The sequence below is a fragment of the Pseudonaja textilis genome, chromosome 1 (genome assembly GCF_049901715.1).
Source record: "Pseudonaja textilis isolate UNSWEBS1 chromosome 1, rPseTex1.2, whole genome shotgun sequence".
Classification (NCBI taxonomy): domain Eukaryota; kingdom Metazoa; phylum Chordata; class Lepidosauria; order Squamata; family Elapidae; genus Pseudonaja; species Pseudonaja textilis.
In genome coordinates this window covers 121730780-121746248 of record NC_141990.1, presented here as the reverse complement: position 1 = coordinate 121746248, position 15469 = coordinate 121730780, and the positions used below count along the sequence as shown (strand labels likewise).

At 38.3% G+C, this 15469-nt stretch overlaps 1 protein-coding gene and 1 pseudogene across 9 annotated transcripts in view; one reads left to right on the top strand and one right to left on the bottom strand.

Annotated features, from left to right (window-relative positions):
• KHDRBS2 (KH RNA binding domain containing, signal transduction associated 2) overlaps positions 1–15469 on the bottom strand; it is a 462416-nt gene that overhangs the window by 241998 nt on the left and 204949 nt on the right. For all 9 annotated transcript variants that reach the window (XR_015740011.1, XR_015740010.1, XR_015740012.1 and 6 more), the window contains exon 4: positions 9551–9697. Coding sequence is in view for 3 of the 9 variants with exons in the window: in XM_026695174.2 (XP_026550959.1) it covers positions 9551–9697 (147 nt within the window). In the remaining 6 variants the exon portion in view is untranslated. The remainder of the gene's footprint in view (positions 1–9550; positions 9698–15469) is intronic.
• Positions 838–8930, top strand: LOC148127793 (uncharacterized; annotated as a pseudogene).

Sequence of the window (15469 nt, the reverse complement as noted above, 5' to 3'; positions counted from 1 at the left end):
AATAGGTCACACATGTATACACATAATCCCAAATCCTACAATATTTGAAGTGATATCTGGCCAACAAGCCCTCTAAAGAGAAGTATAAACAAACATTCAAACAGAAATGATATAAATTCCCTCAAAAATTTCATTAGTGCTTTTTTTGTTGTTGTTATCTTGATGAGGCTCATTATTGATTTCAGCACTAACATGCCCCAGTAAGAACTTCTATCATTTAACTATCGGCCAACTTGTCAATAAAACCCTTGTTTTAGCATGCATTGGTGGCATTCCCATAAAATCTAGGTGAGTGTAATGCAAAACAAGTGGATCCTACAAACTCTGCAGGACAAAGCTGAGAGAAACAATAATTTCTCTTCAGGTTGAAAACTTTCAACACATAAATACTGTATGGACAATTACATAACACATTTGAAACATGTGCTACCTTTTAACAATCTCATATGAATCATGTGTAGTGCTGTACATAACTTGTCTTCATGCATAAATGTGTAGGAAGTCTTGATTACATTCTGCAGGTGAACGTCCCATCTATTTGTCAGATTTTTTTTAATTGAATATTTTTTATCCCTCCTTTATTATTTCTGCAAATAACACAAGTTGGTGAACATACTTAAGAACCCTTCTTCCTCCTATTTTTTCCACCACAACAACCTTGTGAGGGGAGATGAACTGAGACAGAGTGACTGGCCCAAGGTTACTCAGCTGGCTTTCATAGCTAAGGACTAGAACTCACAAACTTAACCACTAGAGCAAGTTGGCTCTCTGATTATATGACATTTTTTGAATCTTGATAACCACATAGACAAATTTTACAAGACGATGTATCCCTAACTTGATCGAACATGGGTAAGAGCTGCTACTAAGGCCTACCTTGTGGCGATTCATGAGGCAAAGTGTAAATACTTCTCCACACTAATTGTGTCTGCAGATAATTGCCCAGTGACCCTCTTTAAGGTGAGCCATCTCCTCTTAGGGAAGGAGGAGATTGAGGTCCACCTGAAGGGGCACGCTGAGGAATTTGCGGATTTTCTGGAAGACAAAATTGCTTGACTTAGTTCCCAGTTAGATGCCGGCGTGATTGCTAATCCGGTGGAAGCTTCTGAGGCAGGTTCTTGCCCTGTTATCTGGGAACAGTTTGACCCTGTTGCTCCTGAGGAAGTGGACAGGATCCTAGGGAGTATGCGTGCGAGCACCTGTATTTTAGACCCATGTCCCTCCTGGCTTGTGAAAGCTTCCCAGGAGGTGACAGGCGGGTGGACTCTGGTGGTGATTAATGCTTCTCTACAGGAGGGGATGGTGCCCCAGCACTTTAAGGAGGCTGTGGTCTGCCCTCCTCTTAAGAAGCCATTGCTGGAATCCACCCAGTTAGGTAATTTCCGATCTGTCTCCAATCTTCGCTTTTTGGGGAAGGTTATTGAGAAGGTGGTTGCGCAGCAGCTCTAGAGGTTTCTGGATAAAATGGATTATCTTGACCCCTACCAGTCAGGATTTAGGCCCGGATTTGAGACAGAAACAGCACTGGTTGCACTTTTAGATGATCTTTGGCAGGAGCGGGATGGGGGTAGTGCATCCATCCTTGCTCTACTTGACCTCTCAGTGGCTTTTGATACCATTGACCATGAGATTCTCCTGGGAAGGCTTCGGGGGATGGGAGTGGGAGGCCTTGGTTCACTTCCTTCCTCTGCAGCTACTCTCAGTCAGTGTTGATAGGAGGGGAGAAATCCAACCCTCACCCACTGCTTTATGGAGTTCTTCAGTGCTCGGTACTCTCTCCGCTCCTGTTCATCATTTATATGAAACTGCTGGGTGAGATCATCCATCACCATGGACTGAGGTATCACTAATATGCTGATGATACTCAGCTGTATGTCTCGGCCCGTGGTGAGTTAAGTGTTGCTGTGTCCTCCCTCTCGCAATGCCTAGAGGCTGTTAGGGGCTGGATGGGGAGCAACAGGTTGAAACTAAACCCTTGCAAGACCGAGTGGGGTTTGTTGGTTCAGGAAGAATTACCATCTTTAATCTTGGTGGGGTGGCACTACCCCAAACAGACCCTGTGCATAATCTAGGGGTTTTCCTGTACTCATGACTCCTGTTCAAAGAGCAGGTGGAGGTCGTGGCCAGGAGGGCCTTTGCGTAACTATAGGTTGTGCACCAGTGATGCCCTTTCCTGGATCAGCGGTCCCTACTCACAGTCACTCATACCCTGGTCACTTCCCGTCTTGATTATTGCAATGTGCTCTACATGGGGCTGCCCTGCATGGTTTTATGCAGACCCAGGTGTGCACATGTATCACCTCTCCTGCAGGAGTTGCACTGGTTGCCAATTTGCTTCTGGGTGCAATTCAAAGTGCTGGTTGTCACCTTTAAAGCCCTTCATGGCTTGGGTCTGGGTTATCTGAGGAAACATCTCTTGCCAGTGACATCTACCTGACCCATTAGAGCGAGAAGGCAGGGAATGCTGTGGGTCCCACCCCAAGGGAGATACACCTGGTGGGACCGAGAAGAAGGGCCTTCTCTGTGGTGGCTCCGTCTCTCTGGAAGATCATTCCCCCAGAGATTAGAATGCCCCCCTCATTAATACTATTCTGAAAGTCACTGAAGACCTGGTTTTGCCAGCGGTCCTGGGGAACCCAGAGAGGGATGGAACCCATCAAATGGCTAGTGTGATCCGCTGTCGTCGGGGTGGGGGGGGTGGGAGTTGGGTTTTTTTGTTTTGTTTTGTTTTTGTTTTCCCAAATTTTGTTCTATTGTACTTTACTAATTTATTTGATTCTTTTTGTTAGTTCTTTTTGTTTTTATTTTTATTTTTTGTTTTAAATATGATTTTACACTATGTAAGCCTCCTCGAGTCATCATGGGCGAATAGGCGGCAATATAAATCAAATAAATAAATAAATAAATAACTTTTTCCCTCAAGACTCTCAATGGTGTACTACATTACAGTGTAGACCATCCGCAGGTCATCTTCTTTTCTCTCCTTTTACATTTCCCAGCATTAGAGTTTTTTCAAGAGAGCTGGGTCTTCTCATAATGTGTCAGAAGTAAGATAATTCAAGTGTCATCATTTATGCCTCGGGATTTGTTTGATGAGTTTTTATTTGTGTATTTACTTCTCAAATTTATATAGCTGCTCATCTCCCAAAAGAAGTGATTCTGGCCAGCATCTTCTGGGCTGTCTATGGTATTCTCAGGAATCTTCTGAAAACTCTCTTTTTAAATGTTCCTCTGAGCATGGAGGGAACATCTTGAAATACTAAACAGCAGATGGTCCTCCTTTTCCTTTTTCTACAGGATTTGTTATTATTTGGAATGTTTCTGGTCTTCTGAATAGGCTTCCCTTCCCTGCAAAGATCCTTGTTCCAAATTGTAAAATTATTTAACTACACCAATAGTGGTGTCCTTCTTGAGCAGTTTCTTAATCATCATCTGCAATATACAAGGTTGTAAATAAGCCGTCACCCCAAGTCCTTCTATAGGAGGAGTATTTGTCCTGTTTATCTTGAACATAAAGAGCCAATACTTCCTGGGATGAAGGTAGCCAAAAATATAAAAACAGAAACAAAAGACCAGCTGTTCCAGGGAGCTTTTGTTGCTCAGCTGAAGGCAATGTCTTTGTACATGCTGCAACAGAGGCTTAGTAATACCTGCTTTAAGAAGTCATGAACGTTACTATGGGACTCATACCAAAACACATGCTTTTCATCATATGAATTCAATTGCGGTCTATATCTTATGATAGGCCAGTCATGATATATGCTGAATTTTTTCTTTTAACACTTTTCCTAATGCTGAACTTCCAAACAACCTGAGAGACATTTCAAAAAACTTCAATCATGCATTCATATAGTACATACAAATCATGTTGTTCTTTTTAAAAGCATTATACAAAAAAGAGAGCAGTAATCTTCACTCCAATAAAGTAATGCCTAAGTTAAAAAAGGAAATACACCAACACTATTCTCCATATCTTTCTATCCTAGTGCCTGCCACTTCTAGAGATTTACTTATCCTAAAACTTCTCACTTCATTTCTGCTCTTCCCCCTTCTCACAAACATTTATTCCTCCTTCATGTATTTATCTTGTGGTTTGCTCAACATCATTCACTATCTTTCTATGAGTAAACCATCTAAACTAAACCATCTCAACACCAATCACTCTGTCACCTGGTTCTTAAAGTCAAGCCAGTCTCATCTCATTAAATTATTGAAACATCATGCTAAAACACTATTTTTACAGGTCTTCAGAACACAAATATGAATATGCCTTGGTGCCTTTTCACCTCCCCCTTACAGTAACTGCATCTGTTTTTGTTTTTTTTTAGATTAGCAAACAAATGGAATCTCAAAGCATCATGGAGGAAGCATTTTATAAATAGCAATTGCCTTATGAATAATACCTTCCTAGGAATAGAAGCATTGTTAAATTGTTTTTAAACCAAGCACTATTAAAGATCTGAGATCTAATATCATGTAATCTGCAAAGAGCTTTTCATAATCTGTTGTAGCTCATACACTTGAAATACCATCAAGAAAGAAAATATAACTTCAGCTCCTGTTCCTGCTACAGATTTAGATTTATTATCTTGTTTTTCCTCAGGACCGCTAGGCAGCATACATGGTAAATTTCCTCTTACCATTTTCCTCCTCATAATCCTGTGAGGGGCAAAGTCACCTAATAACTTTTATATACACACCTTAAGTTTGTAACATACAAGCTCTTGCCGAATTTTGTATGAAATTTTCGCTTCTATGCACATTTTGTATCGGAATGTAGACATGTGGACATATAATTATTGTGTGCAGCAGTGCGTTGCAATATTTGGAGAAGTGGAACATCCAAAGGAGAGTTCTCTTTTGATCCACATATTAATTTGGGAATTGCAAATTAAATCTCTTCACTTAAATATGTGGACAAAATTAATTTTTGCCCTTCCCTAAAGGCAGATCTCGGGCAGTTTTGTTGCCTGACACGGGCTTTTCAGAAGATGTTTCACAATAGTTTGCAGGAAAGTGTCTCTCATCTATGTGGTATATAAAAGGTTAAATGCATTTGCTATTGCAATAAATGCTACTTTTATAAATAATAAAACCTTGTAAAACAAATTAAAGCCACCTGTGAAATGGGAAAGAAAAGACATATTCTCTACTATACATTTGTGCAAAATAAACCATTGGCATAGTTTTTAACAAGCGAGTTAATAACAACTTTGTTGTTTATATTATAAATTTGAAATTATTATAAATCTGAAACAAAGGAGTAAGGAATAAATCTACAAACTGTAAAACATAACTGTTATTCTTGGCAGTAAAGCAAAATCTTAAACCTCACACCAGCTGTTGAGAAGTTTAATTATTATTATTTTTTAAAAAAGAATCCAATTTATTATTTTTTCAGTGCTCCATAAAGTGTATCATAATCATAACCATAACCAACAAAACACAAATCATGGTCTGTAAAAGCCCTAAAGATGAAGGAACAGTTTTAAACGTTAGGAAAAAGGCATGCATCATTTTTGTCCAATAGAACAGACCAGAGTTTTAAAAATGGACCTTGCTATATCAATAAGCTCATGATCTAAAACAAAATTAAAAATACTACAAGTATATCTGGACTTTGACTTAGTGTTAAATAAATTTAAAGACAGTTTTGGTTCCCCAAGCTTTCAAGTGCAGCTAGATATTGTTGGTATTAACTTGTGGAAGAATTGATTATTTATTGTTTATGCATGATTACTGATGGTTTTTTTTAAATAATACAATAATAATTTTATTATTGCAGCTGCCATTTATCTTCTTGTAACCTGCCTAAAGTGCTTTGAGATAGGCATGCTATAAACATTGCCAAACAAACACTCTCTCATCTCTTTCTAGTAATCTCTACTTGTTTATCACATATTCATTCTCTTGTTAGTATTGTTTCATAGTTACATCCTTGAGAAAAAATGGCTGCCACTGATTGTCAGTTAAATTTTCAGAAACATATTAAACCTAGGAATAGAAAACCTAGCCAGTGGACAGGTTATTGTAGAGTAAATGTTGATCGAACACAGCAAAGAGACAAACCATCAGAAACATTTAGTAGTGAGTCTTTCTCAGTGTGGAGGTGATGGTTAGTAATTGGATAATTACTCAGCCATAGAAAATTGAACTGGATGGGTGAAGAAATTTGAGCAAAAAACAAAACAAAATCATATAATGAATCGTTAAATATATACTTCTTCTTTGGTTTGTTCCTGACAATGGATGGTCAGTCACAACAATATGACAGACACAAATAAAAAAAAGTTATTGGTGTGCCAATCAGCATCCTCTGTGTGTTTAATAACTCTGTCTGTTTAGGTATTGAATATCCATATATACTACGTATTAAGGCTTTTCTGGCTCTAATAAATGTCTACATTCTGAATTCAGAGATTTATTATGGAATTTTTACATTTTCATTTCTTCTTTGTCACCTTTGATAATACCTTTTGCTCCCCCAACTCATTAATTTAACTTTCTGTATGCCCTGAGGATCTCTGTCATTTACTCCTGTTGGATATGCATGTTTTAGTACCAGCATATGTTAGACATATTGCAGTATTTCGATTATACCAATAAGGAATAAGGGAGAGGAATGTATTAGGTATATCACTGGTATAATATATATAGTAATAGTATACCACAGGAAGTCCCTGACTTACAATAGCTCATTTAGTGACTGTTCAAAGTTAGAACGTCACTGAGAAAAGTGACCTATGACCATTTTTTGCAGTTATGACTTTTTTAGTATTCCATGGTCATGAGATCAAAATTCAGACGCTTGGCAATTGGTTCATATTTATGATGGTTGCAGAGTTTATTCCCTTTTTGTGTCCTTCTGACAAGCAAAGACAATAGGGAAGCCAGATTCACTTAACAACCATGCTAGTAATTTAACAACTGAAATGATTCACTTAACAACTGTGGCAAGAAAGGTAGTAAAATGGGGCAAAACTCACTTAACAAATGTCTCTCTTAGCAACATACATTTTGGACTCAGTTGTGGTCATAAGTCTACATGTATATGTATTATACAATAGCCAAATGTGCCCCAATTTATAAACGCATCAAATTCACACATGCTTCATCCACAGGGATTATAAAAATATTAGATACTTCACTGTTGTAGAATTCCAGGGTTGTGACGTTTCACCAGACTGTGAAGAACTTTAAATAAATGAGTTTGGAGAGGAGAAACTGATCAATGGTGGTAAAACCCTACCCTTTTAATCATAGCTGGAAATGTATATATATATATATATTATATATATATATATATATATATATATATATATATATATATATATATATATATATATACATATATATATATATATATATAATTTGCTCTCTTCTATCCATGGAATAATACAGTGGTGTAAAATATAACATTTGAAAAATGAAAGAAATCTTTTTTAAAAAATCACTAATGAGAATTACCTGAAATTATTGAAATTGCACATTGCAGAAGTGTCTACAATTTCATGTTCTGGGTCAGATGACACACAAATGTGTATATGTGTGTGTGTGTGTGTGTGTGTGTGTGTGTGTGTTCATCCAACCTATCTGGAAAGGACCAACAGATCCCAAGTAAACTCTACATCAGTAAGTGGCATAGAAAAAGCTCGTGTCTATTATAGAAGTGTGCCAAGAGACAAGGTAAATGAAGAAGAAGTGTGCAGGATCCAATCTGGATCAGTCACTAGAGGTTTTGTCTTTCGGACTTGTGCTAGAGCCCATCTTCAAGGAACTTCTCTCTAGCAGAGTGTGTGCGCTGTTCTCTGTGCGGTATTTATAGTGCTGTGGTAAGTGGCTTTTTAGATGTTGATTGGGGTGTGTTTCCCATGGATTGCCCCTGTGACTATGTAGGAGAGGCGGGGAGGAAGCTAACCACCAGATTGCAAGAACACAAGCGAACAGTCAGACGAGGAGACCTGAACTCATGAGTAGCCTCACAGTGCAATGAACATTCAACTTTGCAGCAACTAAGACTGTTGGACAAGCAGGTACAAAAACAGTTAGGGAAGTGGTTGAAGCCTGGGAAACAGGCTCCTTGTCAGTGAACAGGAGTGCTGATTTACCACCAGCCTATCAAGTCCATAGAAGGTGAGGACTGGGCAGCACAAGCAAATGACAGCTAATGACTTAAAAGCCAGCCATCAATGCATCCCAATCAATATCTAAAAAGCCACTTACAACAGACATTATAAACACCACACACAGAACAGCACACAGTCTGCTAGAGAGAAGTTCCCTGAAGATAGGCTGCAGCATGAGTCTGAAAGTTTAGAAGACAAAATCCTTGGTCCCAGTGACTGACCCAGATTGGATCCTGCAATATTACCCTGGGTCAGTATATTCGCCTTCATTTGGAAGAGGTAGTATAACTGTGCAGTACTTCCAAAGTAACCTTAAACAGATGTTCCAGAATATGAACATAAGTTCTTTAAAGCTGCCACATTTTTCATGAGTTCTCATGGTGGTCCACTGAAGGCTGCATGTGATCTCTGGGAAAAAAAATGTGGATGTTTCAAAGAAGCCTCATACTGTGCAACACCTTTTTGGAATCAGATCTGAAGCACAGTATAGCCCTTATAAATAGCAAATAAAAATGACTATGAATGCCCTTGGTTTCATTCCAGTAAACTTTTTTTTTCCTGCCCTTAGTCTCTCACAAAACCCCTTCAAGTTTTTGAAGAACAACAGAGTTCCACAGACTACAGTTTGAAAAATGTTTGCTTAAGTAATTCGGCAGAAGCATTTCTCCTTGAACGGACCAGTTGTATTTCATTCCTGTGGTAATGCAAAAAAAATTTGGTGGATTTTTGGTGAATTTCCTATGGTTAACTTTAACTGTTCTCTTTATCTTGTTCTCTAACTCTAGATTCATGTTCCTTCTGTAATAGCAGTCTCAGTCATGTCTAACATCTTTTCCCTGTTTGTGCAGGCAAGAATTGGCAGAACCAGAGGGCAGAGTTAAAAGAGGGGTCAGCCAGGAATCCCTATACAACCACAAACAGACTAAGTTCAATCCCCCCTTGAATTCTGATGACCCTTATCTAACTCAGAATTGGAGAGGAATGCTGCCCCCTATAGTTGGCAACATTCCTATATTCCCCTATAGCGGAATAAAATCTCCTTTCCTTATCTAATTCCAAGCAGGTGCTAACCGTTAGCTGAGAAGATCCCTGTACATAGGCATGAGCAGGAATACATCAGTTCAATTGGGCTTCACAATGGGTCTGATCTTTCACACCTGACAGTTTGGATTCATTTCTTGGAGATCAAAAGAAGCAGCAACACACAATAATTAATAAGCACAGTTAACTCATTTGGCAATTTCCAAAAATATATTTCAGGGGCAGAATAATCAAGGGTTGGTATTTTCTTCAACTGGTGATGTGGACAGTACCGGAAGAGGAATCAACATCTGCTAATGATGATGATTTTCAAGTACTGTGTTTAATGCAATAGAGTGATTGCCATGTACTGTACATTTGTAATAGCTCTGCAAACAACTTACCGGAACAAGAAATTTTTTAATTTCTTCCAGGGCATGACTCATCCGTGAATAAGCTTCTCCAGGAGGGGCAAACACTTCAATTAATACATGTAGTTCATCACTCAAGTGTGCATATTTGGCTTCCTCACTTTTTCTTAGTTCTTCTTCCTGTGGAGAAGAGTATTTTTAGAAATCACTTTGCATTGATTTAACATTTGTAAATTGCAAACCAAAGGTCATAATCTAGGCAGACTTTCAGCAAAATGAGGCCCCATGAGAAACAACAAAATTATTGTATAAATTACTTGACGATCTGAAAATCGCTTTGTGTGAATAATGAAAATTAGCATAATTAACATCTGCAACAGATTTTAATCAATAAAGCATAGAATGGTTAATGCCTCACAGAGTGTTGAAATTTTCACAATGCAAAAAATATCCCATTTCTAAAAAAAGGGGGTGGGGGGGAAAGGATCAATTCAGATTTCTTTCACCAGTAATGTGATGAACTATAAAATATATTGTAAAATGCTATTTATTTTGTTTGCTTTATATACCACTGTTCATCAAACAGAATTGTGCCCAGAATATTTTAGTAAAATAGGAAGATTCAAACTAAAAGAAACAATTATTAATAAAATAATCAAACAAATACTTTAAAAATAGCAGCATTTATTGCAATATCTAAAAGCATTTATCAAAACTAAAATGTAATAACATATGCCTCAAAAAAGGAGTCCTCACAGATTTTACTGTGCTAGTCATTGCTGAATGTAGGGAGCAGTTCTCATCTCCATTTCAAGGCCATTGAGTTAGCGCTGTCTATTTTCACGGTCATGTGGCCAGCATGATGTCACAGAGTGCCGTTATCTTCCCACCAAAGTACTTATTTATTTACTCACATTTGCATGCTTTCGAACAGCTGGATTGGCAGGAGCTGAGACAAGGATGGGAACTCACCCCATCACATGGCACTCGGGTCCCAAGTCTGGGTTGCTAGCTTCCCATCTTACTCACTGAGCCACCGGGCTGCCCCAATAATATGGGAGATATGAGAAAAATCACTCTTCTCTAGAAAGTCTAGAGAGCCTCAGTGGCACAGTGGTTAGAAAGGAGTACTGCAGGCTATTTTGCTGCCTGCCGGCTGCCTGCAACTTGGCAGTTCAAATCTCATCAGGCTCAAGGATGACTCAGCCTTCCATCCTTCCGAGGATGCTGGGGACAATATGCTGACTCTACAAACTGCTTGGAGAGGGCTATAAAAGCACTGTGAAGCCGACTGTGAAGTCGACTACTGGGAGAAACAAAATATTTTGGCTGTGGTACTGGATACACATTACAATAAGGGGAACTCAGCCAAAGCTTATGAAATATGCAAGCCTTGGCATGTTGGTATTATTCCTAATCTTGTGTTGCAGGTGCTTAGACAAAAAACCTGGTTTATATTTCCCCCATATTCCAACTCAGTGCAATCTGTATAATGGCCAAAATAAATCAATATAATAATCAGAAACTGAGCTCAAATCTAGGACACGTTTACCTCAAGCAGATTTCTTTAAACTTTTATGTGAAATAAAAACTTTATACTAAATGTTCTGTTAGCAAGATGTAAGGTAAGAAACAGTCTCCTTGGAAGAACCAGTGAAGAACCAGTCCTCTTGCCATTTCCCATATAATGGGAGATTTATCTCTAGCACCACAAATCAATTGCTGTGGCATTTTACAGTTGTGGGGACAATTGCCAGTCCTTTAAGAAAAAAACAAGGAGACACACTGATAATTTCTTCCAATGGAAATGCTATTTACAAACTACTCTCTTCCTCCACTAAGAAAAAAACATAAAATGAATATTTAGACATTATTAATTTGTATCCTGCACATTGGGCAAAGAAGCGTGTTGAGTAGTCAATTGTTTTTATTTATTTATTTACAAAGACTTGGTATTCCTTTTTCAAAGACCAGTAGACTTTCTAGACATTTCCTTCATAGCTCTGCATCCATCAATTCTATTTATTCATTAGGGTTTGTAAAAAGAATAGGCTTCATGCACAAGGTTCTCCTGTAGTAAAAGCAGATTTCTACTTGTATGATGGAAATTTCTCTTTGCTTTCCCTCAAAGCTTGCAGAGGAGGTTTGAGGATATTCCAAAGCAGATATTTTAGGTGCATGAGATATTAGAGATGAACAGGAATTTCTGCTTCCCAGTTTTGTTGATGGAAAGAATTCTGCCAGTAGAAATACAGTACATGCCATAAGTGACATTTTCATGGAAGAAATATGGAGTTGTATTTCTTGAGTTATGAGATGCCCAGGGTGGGTATGTTTTTTCATGTAACATGTTTTGTTGTTCATTATTTTTAAATTTAGCTTTTTACTCCTAGCACAAAGAGAATAAACTATGTCAGCTACAGGGATGGTCAGTTTTTCTCTGTTCTGTGGTCATTTCATGGGAATGGGAGAGTTTTGATTCTACAGAATAAAATCTTTATTCAGACCAATTCCAGAATGGATCTTTTTTGTTTTCATCACTGACAGAGTTTGGCTGTTGCACATTTATCGTTGTTGGTGAAGACCTTGTTTTATTTTTTAATATTATCTTAAGACTAGATGTGCTGTGCCCGGAGATGAGTAGTTATGCTAATTTGGGCACAGAATGTACTCACACCTGTCGAACAGACATGTGTAGGCACTGCAGTTTGTCAGTGTATAAGAATTCATTAACTGGAATAGCCATGGCAACAAATCAGCCAATGGGGACTGTTTGGTGACTGAGACATAGGATTTGTTATGTGAGCCATGTGAGATGGCTTGGAACTTTGGTGTGGCTTAGCTTAACGGTTCTGTACATATGAGAGTCTTTGCTTGAGAGTACTTGTACTTGCTATTTCTTCTCTCTACCACGTTGCAAGAGCTGCATGGATATTGCATACATGCATCATGTTTTATATTATTGTATATAAAGAAGTTTGTTCTATATAATTAATCCTGCTGAATTATTTGCTTGTGTGCTGGTTGGATCACTACAAACTCTGACACAATTGTTGCACTAACAGTTCTGCAGCTCATACTTACATTGTGCTTCAGAAGTGCACCTTGCTTCATAAGTTTGACAGCCCTTGTGGATGAGGCCATGACAGGTTTGTGGATGAGGCCATGGCAGTTTTGTGCCAGCATTTCCCAGGAGCTTATATCTATATCAAGTAACTTCAGAGAGATCTTTAGTCTTAGTGTCTTTGAAATGTTCCCCCTACCCTCCTTGTGACCATCTTCTGGCAGAGAGTTCCCTCAAAAGAAGCTGATTGGATATGTGCTTGTTCAGCACATGGATGACCTTCCCATGTCAGAAAAGTGGCTGTCCATAAATGATGACTGATGGTAGACATGCAACTTCATGTCTGGTACCTTGTCTTGCCATCTGATGCCTAATATCCTGCAAAAATTCCAGCGGTGTGGAAATGGTTGATCAGTCTTGCATGCCTTTGACACACAGTCCATGTTTGCAGGCACATACACAAGGCTAGTAAACTGTAAGCTTTCAGTTCTATAGCTGAGCTGATTCCTTGATATTCCCACACCATTGGAGTACAGTCTACTGAAAGCAAAATGTATTGTTGTTATTCTGCAGTTAAATTCTACATCAATAGCTACTGCTCAGGAGAGAGTACTCCCAAGGTAATTGGACTGGTTACTGCCTGACATTTCTGACAGGGATTTTGGGTTCTATGCATGAGGAACAGGCTATCCATGACTTTGGTCTTTTGGAAGTCCCTGGTCATTATGCCATGATGGAAATGGCATATCATCTGAATGAATTTAGTGAGGCAGCTAAAATTTGACATGACCCTCCACTGACCTTGCCATCTAAGAATTTCAAATTTTTTCATGAAATTAACAAAGTGTCTATGGAGATTCTCAATCATCCAGGCCATGGTTGTCTCAATGAAGCTTTTGCATATCATCCAAGAAGCTTTTTCAGTTCTATCTGAATTAAATTAGAACTGAAGAAGTTTCTTGAATGAGAAATGAAACATTTTCAAAAGAAAGAAAAAAACAAAGTCCAATTGCCTTTTGGATAAAGCACCACTGGGAGATCAATAAAAGCAAACATCATAGTTCTGCTGCTGACATTTCTGAAATTGGTGTGTAGCAAAGATCATGTCAATACTCCCAGCATCTCTGCAGAAGCTTCACTGTGACTCTGGCAGAAGGCACCACTCCAGATGAGTGACCTGATGATGTAGCAGGATTTTTACAAGGGTATTTTCTGCAATGAGAGCATAGAGATTTCTGATGGAGCTTCCTAATAGATTTACTAATGGAGAAGTGTAAGTAAGTCCACTCAGTGTTCTTTCTATGAAAGGAGGAGATCCAACCAATATTGTGATTTATGGAATTCTTGGGGATAATTAATATATTTACATTATTTTACTTTAGTCCTGGTCAACAAGAGCTGAAGCAGAAAATAGAGGTACAAATCCAAAGATTGCCAAATCTTTTCTACTGAATGCACATATATTAGGTAGCCTTACAGAAAGTCTCATGTTGATTGTTGATTATTTTGTTCATGGATGAGGCAACACATGACTCAAGCAAAACAAAGAAAAACTTCAAAAGCAGCCTTCCTCATTATGAACTCAGGACTAACCACTATTGTTGTAAAGAGAGGAGAATGAGACAGAAATATTTGCCTAGAGCAATGCTTCCACTTTACATCTAATTATGTTAAGTTGTTCTGGTAGACTTCATATGTGACAAGCGTTCTGAATGATAATGTATCTCTGATGAGCCATGCAAAATTTGCAGGTTTTTCAGCCATTTAAGCACAATGCAAGAAACTATATCTGAAATGGATGTTTCTATTGAATTTTAAATAAGTTCTGAAGATATCTATGTCTCTTTCTATTGAATCTAGCAATATTTACCCCATTTTTAATCAGAAACTGCTCTTCATGTGTACTTATTAAGAATTTCATGGCATACAAAACAATAATTAAGTGTTCAACTAACGAAGTAGATGTAACTATTTAACATATCCAAGGCGTGCAGTTTCTCAGTTGACTTTGAACTGTTGTCCCTAAAATGTTATTTTTCACAGCTGATTTGAAAGAAACCAGCATGAAGAGGAAACACACCCTATATGTTGCTCCCGTTATTACAAAATCCCCCGTGCGGGGAATCAGTCAGAAGATGCAGTCAACTGTAGTTAATTTAATAATCATAGTTTGGCCAATGTGTGTATTCAACCACAAAATCCCCAGGTCATGAAATCAATGCAAAATTTTAATGGTGCTATAGGTTGCACTACTATATATCTCTCCTGGATAAAAGTTTTCTGTTGGAAAAAAAAATCCAACTCCATTCTTGGAAGGTGCTGTCTGAATCTAACTCATAATTACTTGATTTAAAATACTATTCCAAATCCCTTGTCAGAAATGATTTTGTTAAAAAATATACAATAACAATGAACAGATGTCAGCCTATGCATTCAGAAAATTATTCAAAATTTGGCTTGTCTCCCAGGCTCGGGGCAGGTAGGTGATTGAGCCCCTGTAGGTTATTTTATTGTCATTTATACTATATTTTGTGAGCACATATTATTTAAACCAAATTTAAGGCCCTAGAATCCTCTGCAGTTGGGCAACCTTTAAACTGAAGCAGAGGTGGTATTCAACAGGTTCTGACCAGTTCTGGAGAACTGGTGGCAGATATTTTGAGTAGTTTGGAGAACCGGCAAATACCACCTCTGACTGGCCCTGCCCCCATCTATTCTCTGCCTTCTGAGTTCAAGCTGATCAGCTGGGTCTTCTTTTTTTGCCCTACACAGGAGAATGGAGCTGAAAAGCAGGTTAGTAGGGTGGGGAGGGAATAGGGATTTTGCAGTAACCTTCCCCCAGGAGTGGTGAGGGAATAGAGATTTTACAGTATCCTTCTCCTGCCATG